Source organism: Pseudophryne corroboree, chromosome 5 (genome assembly GCF_028390025.1).
Source record: "Pseudophryne corroboree isolate aPseCor3 chromosome 5, aPseCor3.hap2, whole genome shotgun sequence".
NCBI lineage: Eukaryota > Metazoa > Chordata > Amphibia > Anura > Myobatrachidae > Pseudophryne > Pseudophryne corroboree.
This window is the reverse complement of record NC_086448.1, coordinates 267,444,475-267,457,905: the sequence shown is the minus strand read 5'-3', so window position 1 is coordinate 267,457,905 and position 13,431 is coordinate 267,444,475. Positions and strand designations below refer to the sequence as shown.

Below are 13,431 nucleotides of genomic sequence, written 5' to 3'. Positions count from 1 at the left end.
CGATTCTGGACCTCTTCTTGCTTCAGCATCTGTGAGGGGGCCGGCGGCGTGGCTCCGGTGACCATCCAGGCTGTACCTGTGATCGTCCCTCTGGAGCTTCATGTCCAGTAGCCAAGAAGCCAATCCATCCTGCACGCAGGTGAGTTCACTTCTTCTCCCCTCTGTCCCTCGTTGCAGTGATCCTGTTGCCAGCAGGAATCACTGTAAAATAAAAAACCTAAGCTAAACTCTCTAAGCAGCTCTTTATGAGAGCCACCTAGAATTGCACCCTTCTCGGCCGGGCACAAAAATCTAACTGGAGTCTGGAGGAGGGTCATAGGGGGAGGAGCCAGTACACACCACCTGACCTGTAAAAGCTTTACTTTTGTGCCCTGTCTCCTGCGGAGCCGCTATTCCCCATGGTCCTTTCAGGAACCCCAGCATCCACTTAGGACGATAGAGAAATCAACTGTATACTTGGTGAAATAATATCAGGAAAGTCACAGGTGAAGTCAGAGTTCTTTAAAACTGCAAAGTTCTTTATTGTACTTCAAAATATGATCATAGAGTCCTTTAATCTGTAGATGTGCTTCAGTGTTGATAGCAGAGTCTTAGGATCTGAGAATTGCACACTGGGAGCTGAGTGACATTAGCCAAGGAGTATAGCAGAATCTCAGAAATTGAGGATTACACATCAGTAGCAGAGCAACAGGAGCCAAGGATAACAGTTACCAGAATCTCAGGACTCAGAATGGTGAATCAACAACAGAGTGACAGGACGAATGATGACACATATAGCAGAATATCACATGTGAAGTTGCTATTCACCAAGGACAACTCTCAAGGGCTATGATCTGAAGTAGCCAGAGGGGATAATGCAGGATCCCAAGGGCAAAAGAGGGATTTGCCTGGCAGTACCGCCACCGCAGCATGTAGAGTGTGCTGGTCCCCAAGGCAATTAGCTCCAGTCTGGGCCGTGACACTGGCATAGTACATCCCAGGATAAGCCGCTCTTACAGCTGCTGCTACCATAGCATTGCGTGCAAAGCCATAATTAAAGGAAAAGTTGGTGTACACAAATATCATCGGTCCAAATAACATTATCGGTTACATCAAGAATGGGGACCTACTGACTTTCGCAAGCTCTCTCTGACTCGCCATATATGAAGTACTCCCTCCCGCTGAGTCCCATCCAGTGAATCTATCACCCTAGTGACTTCTAGCTCATATTCCTGTCTATGACTGGAAGTAGGCGTCCTAAAGATAATATGGCGTGAACTCAGAAGGGCCTCTAATGAGTGCACTCCTCGAGTACTACTTATGTTTTTCTCACTTTAGCTTGCGCTTGGAATAAGGAAAGCATTGATCTCGGGCTTAAGAAAAAATGGTCAGGAAAAGTTTGGGATGTGGACCTGATAGTGTTACTTTTATTGATAACAGTCAATCTATATAATTTGGGGAAGCCCTGTAGGAATAGCTGAATTGGTGGACGTATGACAGGTAAGGGGTGAATGGCATCACATATGTTGCCAGGGACTCCCCTGTTATCCACATAGAAGCAATGGGGTAAATTTACTAAGATTCGTAATTTCCGAAAAAAGGTCAAAGTTCAATCACGAATGACATCGACAGTGTAAAACTGCAACTTTTTGAATTGATTACGATGGATTTACTAAGCTGTCGTATTCGGGTTTTTCTTTTCTTCCGATGTCGATGTCATTCGTGTTTTTTTACCTAATTTTACGGCAGTGATTAGCAAAACACTGCCGTTTTTTTTTTACAATCAATCTCGGCCGGATCTGTGTGATCCGTGCTGGGGTTCTTATTTTTTTTTAATTTAATTAAACAATGTAAAATAAAAAAAAAAAAATGCGTGGGGTCCCCCCTCCTAAGCATAACCAGCCTCGGGCTCTTTGAGCCGATCCTGGTTGCAAAAATATGGGGGGAAAAATGACAGGGGTTCCCCCATATTTAAGCAACCAGCATCGGGCTCTGCGCCTGGTCCTGGTCCCAAAAATACGGGGGACAAAAAGAGTAGGGGTCCCCCGTATTTTTAAAACCAGCACCGGGCTCCACTAGCTGGACAGATAATGCCACAGCCGGGGGTCACTTTTATATAGTGCCCTGCGGCCGTGGCATCAAAAATCCAACTAGTCACCCCTGGCCGGGGTACCCTGGGGGAGTGGGGACCCCTTCAATCAAGGGGTCCCCCCCCCCCAGCCACCCAAGGGCCAGGGGTGAAGCCCGAGGCTGTCCCCCCCCCCATCCAATGGGCTGCGGATGGGAGGGCTGATAGCCTTTGTTGTAAAATAAAAGATATTGTTTTTAGTAGCAGTACTACAAGTCCCAGCAAGCCTCCCCCGCATGCTGGTACTTGGAGAACCACAAGTACCAGCATGCGGCGGAAAAACGGGCCCGCTGGTACCTGTAGTACTACTACTAAAAAAATACCCAAAAAAAGACAAGACACACACACCGTGAAAGTAAAGATTTATTACATACATACACACATACATACATACTTACCTATGGCCCCACGCAGGTCGGTCCTCTTGTCCAGTAGAATCCAAGGGGTACCTGTTGAAGAAATTCTACTCACCAGATCCAGTGGTCCAGGCTCCTCGGCAAATCCAGGGATAATCCACGTACTTGAATAAAACAAAAAAACGGTTGCCCGACCACGAACTGAAAGGTGACCCATGTTTGCACATGGGTCACCTTTCCACGAATGCCAGAAACCCACTTTGCCTTCTGGCTAAGTGGGTTTCTTCAGCCAATCAGGGAGTGCCACGTTGTAGCACTCTCCTGATCAGCTGTGTGCTCCTGTCCTCACTGACAGGCAGCACACGGCAGTGTTACAATGTAGCGCCTATGCGCTACATTGTAACCAATGCTGGGAACTTTCTGCTCAGCGGTGACGTCACTTTAGGTCAACCGCAGGGCAGAAAGTTCCCATCATTGGTTACAATGTAGCGCATAGGCGCTACATTGTAACACTGCCGTGTGCTGCCTGTCAGTGAGGACAGGACCACACAGCTGATCAGGAGAGTGCTACAACGTGGCACTCCCTGATTGGCTGAAGAAACCCACTTAGCCAGAAGGCAAAGTGGGTTTATGGCATTCGTGGAAAGGTGACCCATGTGCAAACATGGGTCACCTTTCAGTTCGTGGTCGGGCAACCGTTTTTTTGTTTTATTCAAGTACGTGGATTATCCCTGGATTTGCCGAGGAGCCTGGACCACTGGATCTGGTGAGTAGAATTTCTTCAACAGGTACCCCTTGGATTCTACTGGAGAAGAGGACCGACCTGCGTGGGAACATAAGGTAAGTATGTATGTATGTGTGTATGTATGTAATAAAATTATACTTTCACGGTGTGTGTGTCTTGTGTTTTTTTGGGTATTTTTTTAGTGGTAGTACTACAGGTACCAGCGGGCCCGTTTTTCCGCCGCATGCTGGTACTTGTGGTTCTCCAAGTACCAGCATGCGGGGGAGGCTTGCTGGGACTTGTAGTACTGCTACTAAAAACAATATCTTTTATTTTACAACAAAGGCTATCAGCCCTCCCATCCGCAGCCCATTGGATGGGGGGGGACAGCCTCGGGCTTCACCCCTGGCCCTTGGGTGGCTGGGGGGGGGGGACCCCTTGATTGAAGGGGTCCCCACTCCCCCAGGGTACCCCGGCCAGGGGTGACTAGTTGGATTTTTGATGCCACGGCCGCAGGGCGCTGTATAAAAGTGACCCCCGGCTGTGGCATTATCTGTCCAGCTAGTGGAGCCCGGTGCTGGTTTTAAAAATACGGGGGACCCCTACTCTTTTTGTCCCCCGTATTTTTGGGACCAGGACCAGGCGCAGAGCCCGATGCTGGTTGCTTAAATATGGGGGAACCCCTGTCATTTTTTTCACCATATTTCTGCAACCAGGATCGGCTCAAAGAGCCCGAGGCTGGTTATGCTTAGGAGGGGGGACCCCACGCAATTTTTTTTTTAAAAATAAGCACTTTCCCACCCCTTCCCACTGATATACATGCACGGATCTCATGGATCCGTGCATGCCTATCCAATCACGAATAAAAAAAAAAGGTCTGGTTTTTTTTAGCACTTTTTTACGAGTTGTAATTTTTCACGGCAGTGTTTGTTCTTTTTTGGCTTTGCACTTCTTAGTAAATGACCGAGATTCATACTTAAACAGCCGCGTTTTGACCGATGGTGTATTCATTCGTAATTTTTTACCTGAACTTGCAAAAAATTACGAATGCCCTCATCACTGCCGTGATTAGTGTTTAGTAAATGACCGAGATTAACCGAGATGACACTTTGAAGAAAAAACGGCATCTCGGTCAAAATCGGGAGCTTAGTAAATATACCCCAATGCGTTTACAGGCAATTACACTTGTCTCACTTTCTATAATCACATAAAGATTTGACAGAAACTATTTGTTTTAAATCTTGTGTATAGCACTGGGTGTCACATTGCCTATGCAGTCCTGAGCTGCCATATAGGGGGTAATTCCAAGTTGATTGCAGCAGGAAATTTTTTAGCAGTTGGGCAAAACCATGTGCACTGCAGGGGGGCAGATATAACATGTGCAGAGAGAGTTAGATTTGGGTGGGTTATTTTGTTTCTGTGCAGGGTAAATACTGGCTGCTTTATTTTTACACTGCAATTTAGATTGCAGATTGAACACACCACACCCAAATCTATCTCTCTCTGCACATGTTATATCTGCCTCCCCTGCAGTGCACATGGTTTTGCCCAACTGCTAACCAAGTTCCTGCTGCGATCAACTCAGAATTACCCCCATAGTGTACTGTTCACCTAAAACTATATGACTTCTGCTGTATAGCTTTGTATACCTATGTGAAATGTGCAATATCCTCTGTTTCATTATATATCCAGTATATATGGCTGCCGTGCCCTCCTAGGGGTAAATTTACTAAAGCTTCTAGAATTGGTGATGCTGCCCATAGCAACCAATCCGCTGCAGTCTATCATTTCTCTATTGCCTTTTAGTAAATGATAGACAGCATCTGATTGGTTGCCATGGGCAGTATCACCAATTCTGTTTTAGAAGCTTTAGTAAATTTACTCCCTAGAGTCTGTAAGGACCCAAATATAAACGTGAAATAAAGGCGGTACACAGCAGACTGGCAAGGAAATTTAGAACATGGTCCTTTAATCCTATGTTTCAAGGTCTGACCCCATCGTCAGGGACAAATATACACAAATGAAAACAAATACAGACATATATACCTACACAAGGCTGCCAATTAACATCTAAGTGAGCTCACCTGTTAGACACCGCCGTCCGAAGTCCAGGATGGCGCGCCGGGAACGAACGTTGTGAACACTGTGACGTCACCTATGCACCATTATTTGGTTATATGCCATTAGTGTCTCTACACTTCTCCTGTTCCTGTGTTGCACTTCAATAAACTAATGTTTTTCCATCTTTCTAATCTGCAGTTGAATTTGCAAACAGTATAATGACATTGTAACCCTCTTTCCACACTAATCTATTGATTGATTACCCTAAATGTGCCTCCACCCAAGCTATGAGATTATTTTGGTTGGGCTTGCTTGGGTAAGCCCTATCCCCTAATAAGGTGATTCTTCAATATATATTCATGTGCATGTAAATACAACTTCCCTTTGACTTTAATATACCTGTTCTCTTTTCCAGCTCTCTCCATACGACTTCCAGCAACACCAGGAAAAATGGTAAGTATAGTAGTTTTAATGTCACAGTAATAAATATTTAATAACATTACATAGCCATATATGAATATATAAATATATTTCTTAATATACTCCTTTTTCCCTTTCTAAACTATTTGCCTTAGTGTGCCTATACAATTATAAATGCATGCAACACAAAAAAACTCTCCGCCTTCTCTTAGGCAACAAATAACCCGGGTACCCTTGTCCTGTTAGTGCACTCGTTGGGGCCCTGGGGTTCCTGAGTTAGAGTTATAGTAGTATCTGGAAGGATATCTTTTCATTACAATGTTGCACTCCTGCTATAAATAGCAAATCGGGTAGTCTCTACTGAATATTAATGGGGTCCATGGGGCCGATATTCCCATCTGTTGCTCTAACTGTGGACTGAATAATCTGTAGATACTTCCCCTTAATAATTTCCGGCACGGTCTTTGCAGTATCAGTTTTCTCTGGTACAGAAAAGATAATACAAGCCTTTGTTTACTGTTGTAGCATTTTGTGTCCAATAAATTATGACTTGCAGCTATGTAGAATTCAGTGTCTGCTAGACTGCGACTGCTACTTATGTTTCCTTTCTAGCTATCCAAAGGGAAGTTTTTTTCATAGGTAACGAAGTCTTCTGTCTAACTAGTAACCAAATTGTTTCTCACAGACTGGTGACTGCAGCAGATGTCCTTTTCTGTACTATTCAGCCTCCAACAGATGATATAAATAACATATGCAGTAGTATCTATATGGGAAGCTGTAACCTTTAATATGTCTTACAATTGTCCAGTATGTCACGTATAGCAAAGGTTTCTGCAGTCCCTTGTATGGTATCTCGGCCAATATGCAATATAACGGTTACTATTAATGTATTCAATCCTTTCACTAAATATCAGCATCATTTCATAATACTGTATAATTGAATTCAGCAGCTATATAACTGATTCTGCTATAAGCAATGCCTGTAGCTAAGGTTATATGTCCCACTCCTGTAGCTACATTGATAAATGTCATGCAGCTGGGGTTGTATAGTGCATAGTGGGAGTTTACTTGACCCCACTTCTCAGCTGCTGCGCTCCCTCTGTGACTAGGCCACTCCCCCAACTCTATGCTGAATGGCTGCTCCGGAGGGATGGTCACTCACCCAGTCATACCACACCGAATTTGGGTCTATGGGTCTGTGCTGTAGCCTAGCCCCGTCGATTCCTCAGGGAGGCTGTCTCTACTTCTACCAGCCGCTGAATTTGGAGGATCGACTTGCCTGACCAGTGCTCCAGCCCTCCACACTTTCACTCTCCTGGCCTCCTATGCAATCAGTGCTGGCAGAGAGAGGTAAGGCGCTGTCCATCCTGGACTGTAGTCTCTCCTCACCCATGCGTCTACCACCGCGGCAGCTCCAGGTGTCAGCGATTCCCACACTTCACCGAACTGATTTCGACGGGGGTCACCTCCTTTACTGGTAAGAGATCCCCCTGTCCTCCATCACTGCTCCTCACTGTTTCACAGGCTACTGGCTCTTTTTCAACTGCCGCCCCAGCAGCCCCTTTTATAACCTCCTCTCTAACTGCTCGTGACTCCTGCTCCCCGGCTATGGCATGCGGCTGATGCTGCCGTGGGGACAGTCTCCACTGTATTATAGCATACAAATTAACTTTATTAACATTACACATACACATATACTAATATAGCTCCCTAATAGTAACCATGGATTACACTCTCCCCCTGGGGATTCCAACTTCATAGAAGGTGGAGATCACCATTACATGAACATAGCTATTACAACTATAACTTTATATTAGTCAAACTTATTAGTCATGGTTAAAATAAGGCCAAGGCATCAGTGCATAGGGGTGTAATACCAACGGAACTTCAGTAGGGGTCCCTAGCGTATCATATGTGAATATTTGTGGGGGCCTACGAATCCGTTGGGGCCTTGGGAGGGCCGCCTGGGCGGCTTCCTCGACATTATACTCATCAATGACACTCTCTCCCAAGGGAGGATCACAAGAATGGTCCCATCCTCTCTCAGAAAATACGCAACTATCTCCCCTCCCCCACTCATCATTAGTGTTATTTAATGACGGCTCTGGGGGATTCACGGGAGTACCCATTTCGCTGACAGGTCCTAACAGGTTAGAGTCTTTATAATAACTCCCTGAACCATATTGCTCATCGAGTTCCATATCCATCTCTACTCCTCTCCTGTCATCATCAAGATGGGAAGGAGCATCTTTTGGTAGCACTACCAATTGGCTATCTTCCTTCACTTCTTCTTCTGTTTCTTCCCACCTAATGTCTTGGGCTATTGGCAACAGATGGTGCCGATGATAAGTTACTAAAGGCCCTTGTTCATTCTCTGGTATCAGCTGATATACTGGAAGGTCATTAAGTTGTTTTACGACAATGTAAGGTTTGGACTTCCATCGGTTATTTAATTTCTGACGACGGGGTAATCCTAGAAGTTTAACTAGTACCTTATCCCCAGGAAGTAATCGATGTTCCTTTACGTGACTATCATACCGCAATTTGTTCCGCTCCCCTAATTTCTTAGCTTCACGTTGAGCCAGTTGAAATGCCTCGTTCAGGTGCTGTCGTAATTGCTTGATATATTGACTATGTGAAGTCCCAGATGACGAGCTAACCTGTGTTCCTAAGCTCACGTCTATGGGTAATCGAGCTTCTCGCCCAAACATTAGTAAATAGGGTGTGTATCCAGTAGCTTCATTCTTCGTGCAATTGTACGCATGCACTAAGTGTGATATGTATTGTTTCCAACAAGGTTTTCTTTTAAGACTCAATGTACCTAACATATTTAAAAGTGTTCGGTTGAAACGTTCAGGCTGAGGGTCTCCCTGAGGATGGTATGGTGTTGTTCTGGATTTCTTGATACCACAGCAGTTGCACAGTTCCCGAATTAGTCGACCCTCAAAATCCCGTCCCTGATCAGAATGTATCCTTGCTGGGAGGCCATAATGTATGAAAAACCTATTCCATAGAGTCTTTGCTACGGTCACTGCCCTTTGATTACTGGTCACATAGGCCTGTGCGTATCGAGTAAAGTGGTCGGTTACAACCAATATATTACTATGTCATCCTCCAGGATCCTCAAGGGCCAGAAAGTCGATACAAACTAATTCCATGGGACCCGTACTGGTAATGTTCACTAACGGAGCGGACTTCTCAGGCAATTTTTTTCGAACTATACAATTTCCACACGTTTTACAGTATTGATCTATTTCTTTATTCATGAAAGGCCAATAGAATCTTTCAGAGACCAATCCCTGGGTTTTATCGTACCCCAAGTGTCCATGCCCATCGTGTAGGGCTTGTAATACCATTAATTTGTACTTTTCTGGCAGAACCAATTGCATCTTATAAGTGCCATCCATTCGTATCGACCTCCTGTACAATATCCCCTTATGTATGATCAATTTCTTTACTTGCTTGGATAAGACCTTAGACTTAGTGGACAATTCATCATTCGAAACAGGCAGATGAGGATGCCCCAACATCCGAATAATTGGAAATATATCATTATCAGCCTGCTGTTCCCGGATCATTTGTTGGGAATCCACTATCTCTAAACCTCCAAAGGCAGATTTATTCAACCAGCAGTACATGTTAGGGAGTGCAGCATTTGACACTCCCATAGTCACAATGGCGGGAGTTAATGAACCATGAATGATATTGATCTGATTGCATAACCCCTTGACAGTAGCTGCAGGAACTTCAACCCATTCCTCACTGACGATATGCACTTCCCGGTGTGGCATTCGGGATAACGCGTCGGCATCCTGGTTACTGACCCCCGGCTTGTATTTAATGGTAAAGTTGTAATTTGACAGGGCTGCCAGCCAACGGTGACCAGTAGCATCAAGCTTAGCTGTTGTCTGAATATAAGTCAATGGGTTATTGTCCGTATGAACAGTAAAAGGAACACCATACAAGTAATCATGAAATTTGTCCACAATGGCCCACTTTAATGCCAAAAACTCAAGTTTATGGACAGGGTAGTTCTTTTCACTGCCAGATAATCCACGGCTGACATAGGAGATAGGCTTCAACCTATTATCCGGTGCTTGATAAAGAATTCCACCAAGGCCCTCATAGGACGCATCTATATGAACGGTATATGGGAGCGATGGGTCGGCATATGCTAGTACAGGGGCTTCAGTTAAACTCTGTTTTAATTTTTGGAAAGCGTCTTCACATTGGATATTCCATCTTTCTCCAAAGGGTTCATGTGGCCTGAAATATCTGTGCTCACCCATCTGCTTTGATGTTATCTTCTTATTATTGGGTGGATAACCCTTAGTCAGTTCTGTCAGAGGCTGAACAATCTTAGAGTAGAGTGGAACAAATTTTCGGTAATAGCCGCAAAACCCTAGGAAAGACCTCAGATCTTTCAAGCTGTTGGGTCGAGGCCAGTTCACTACAGCGGTAACCTTGTCTGGATCTGTAGAAATTCCTTGCCTACTAACAATGTGTCCCAAATACTTCACAACGGATTGACACAACTGACATTTCTCCACCGACAATTTCAACCCTCTGGCTTGAAGACGATCTAATACCTTTAATAACCTCTCATTATGTTCTTCCAGGGTGTTTCCAAATACAATTATATCGTCAAGATATACAAGTACCTCGCGGTAACACATGTCCCCCACGGTTTTCTCCATCATTCTCTGAAAAGTAGCTGGAGCTCCTTTTATACCTTGGGGCATCTTGAGGAATTCAAAAAATCCAATCGGACAGATGAAAGCGGTCTTGGCTCTATCATCAGCACTCATGGGTATTTGGTAATATCCGCTTCTTAAGTCTAACACAGAAAACCACTGGCTTCCCTGCAGACAATCCAGAGCTTCATCAATTTTGGGCACTGTATACTGATCAGGTATTGTACGGTTATTCAAGGTCCGATAGTCAATACAAAGCCTGATCTCTCCATTCTTCTTCCGAGCCACTACACTAGGGGATGCATAGGGGCTTTCTGAATCCGCAATTACATGATTTTCTAGCAAGCCCTTTAGATGTTTCCTCACATCTTCAAAATCAGCAGGAGCTAGCCGTCTCGACCTTTCTCTAAAAGGGGTATCATCCATCAGTTTAATATTATGTTCCACCCCCGAGGCTGTTCCTAGGTCCCAGTCTCCTTTAGAGAATACCGATTCTCGTAGTTGTAGCTGGGCAAGCAACTTTATTTTACTATCATGGTCAATGTCACTACCATGAAAGCATGTGTCCAGAGCAGGAGATCCTTGATCTATACCCTCGCCAGTGGTTGCCTCACTCCCCGATGCTTCTAGTATACTGTCAATTTTCTGGCATATGTAATCACCGTTGGAAGAGTTCCCATGGCCTTTGTCCACAACCTGCTTATCACACCAATTACTGAGATTTTTAAACATATTGGTGTTAGTACCTACTATCACTGGTAACTTGCCATTGTCCCCAGGGGAATCAGGACAAACAAGGGCAACCAAAAGAACAGTCTCATTCGGAGTGATCAACCCAGGTTCGAATGTTATTCGGGTAACTACATACCCCAAATAGGGATACTTCTGCTCGCTGAGACCCCAGATGGTGAGTCCACTGAGGGGTTGGATAGGAACATCAGTCAGATGGGATTGGTACCAGGATTCAAAGATAATAGACACCTGGGATCCACTATCTATCAGTACTGTACATTCATGCCCGTTAACCAGGGCTTTTACCAATGGGGCGGGACCCATTAGACTGCCTGGAATGTTATCAGACCACAGAGCACTCCCCATAGCATGGACATTTATGATTGGGTAGCCTGTGAGGGGGTCACAGCGCTCCCGTTGGGAGTTTTCCACCGGTTCTGTTCTCCGGCGAGTATAAGTATAATTCCCTCCTCGACTATTACTATTTACTGGACATTCAAAAGAGCGATGACCGGGCTGTCCACATGAATAGCAGATAATAGGAGACCTATTTCCCACTCGTCGATTCACTCCCCGTCTCATACCTGAAGGCAGATCTGACCTAATACTACTACTACGATCCTCCTGAAGAGCTATCAGCTGGTCGATTTTTTTATTTTGTTCTTCTAATAACTTTAATAACCTTTCATCCAGATTGGTTTTATCAGTAGCAGGTAACACCACCTTTACCTTTTTTATGGTCTTCTCACGATTTTCAATCTGTACTTCCTCCACTTTAACCTCCCTTACTAGTTCATTTAAAGTCGGTGGGGTAGTCTTTGACAAGGTGCATCGTAACTTCTGCGCAATAGGGCTATTAGTAAGGGCCCCTTTGAGCACTTGTTTAATCCGTCTCTCATCCACTTGCTCTTTATCAATACCCCCTTTATCAACAATCTTGTATATTAATCTATCTACTCGGTAAATGTAGTGCGTTAGTGTTTCTCCATACTCCTGATACGTGCTATTTAGTCTAGCTAACAGGTCTCCCACATCTTCCAATGTTCCATACGAGAAGTCTAGAGCCTCTATGTAGTCGGTTAGAGTGGCCTGGGTATTGCTCCTCCTGGTGGCTTGTATCACTCCCATGGCTGGACCCCTCAAACTTTCCACAACACGTTGCCGTTTTATGTGCTCAGGACACTGCCATTCTTCCGAATGCTGGATGGCAGCCTCCCTCCATAGTTCATAGGTCTCCTCTCCCGCCGGAACAGGTGTTATTCCTGAGAATATCCGTAGTTGACGATATCCTCCTTCAAAGTGCCACCTCTCCAAATGACTTACAACTTTATCTACTACTGCTTCGGCATGTGAAGCTATTGTGGGATCTTTATCACAGGGTGGCTCTTGTCCTAAATGGTTATTGTGGGAATCTCCCCCAGAAAAGGGTGGTCGGTTATCATTGCTATCAACTGGGGTAGCCCTTTCCTCCCCATCATCCTTACTATCATCGGGCCACAGCAGTTGAAATTTTCTTCCGGGGACATTCTCCACGACGATCATGCCAGGAAGTAGTATGGGATCTAATAATGCATTATTGCTGATGAGCAAAGCAAAGGTATCCCCAACTTGTCCCCTCCACCGATCCACAATGTATGGTTGTATCACACCATATAGTTTTTTTTTTCCTTTAATACCAGTTCATCCCGAACGGCAATGAAATTTCCTCCTAACCCAAAACTGCACAAGGGATCTACTCCCTTCTCTTTACACCAACAATAAATGTCTTTTCCAGTCACCGCTTCCATTATGAATTATAGGTACCCAGGAGAAGTCCGCTTATCTTAGGATCTCAGCAGTGCCTCCATAAATGTAACCCTCTTTCCACACTAATCTATTGATTGATTACCCTAAATGTGCCTCCACCCAAGCTATGAGATTATTTTGGTTGGGCTTGCTTGGGTAAGCCCTATCCCCTAATAAGGTGATTCTTCAATATATATTCATGTGCATGTAAATACAACTTCCCTTTGACTTTAATATACCTGTTCTCTTTTCCAGCTCTCTCCATACGACTTCCAGCAACACCAGGAAAAATGGTAAGTATAGTAGTTTTAATGTCACAGTAATAAATATTTAATAACATTACATAGCCATATATGAATATATAAATATATTTCTTAATATACTCCTTTTTCCCTTTCTAAACTATTTGCCTTAGTGTGCCTATACAATTATAAATGCATGCAACACAAAAAAACTCTCCGCCTTCTCTTAGGCAACAAATAACCCGGGTACCCTTGTCCTGTTAGTGCACTCGTTGGGGCCCTGGGGTTCCTGAGTTAGAGTTATAGTAGT

At 44.5% G+C, this 13,431-nt stretch overlaps 1 protein-coding gene across 1 annotated transcript; it reads right to left on the bottom strand.

Moving 5' to 3' along the window:
- Positions 1-497: 497 nt before the first annotated feature.
- Positions 498-12,636, bottom strand: LOC134928708 (uncharacterized). Its single transcript, XM_063924722.1, has 3 exons — positions 5,648-12,636; positions 5,272-5,440; positions 498-597 (listed from the first exon to the last, which is right to left on the bottom strand). The coding sequence occupies exon 1, from the start codon at positions 12,634-12,636 to the stop codon at positions 8,776-8,778; it is 3,861 nt and encodes a 1,286-aa protein (XP_063780792.1). The 3' UTR covers positions 498-597; positions 5,272-5,440; positions 5,648-8,775.
- Positions 12,637-13,431: the final 795 nt, after the last annotated feature.

What these genes read in the sequence shown, in the direction of transcription:
- LOC134928708 (XM_063924722.1), bottom strand. Translation starts at nt 12,636, where the DNA reads ATGATCGTCGTGGAGAATGTCCCCGGAAGAAAATTTCAACTGCTGTGG.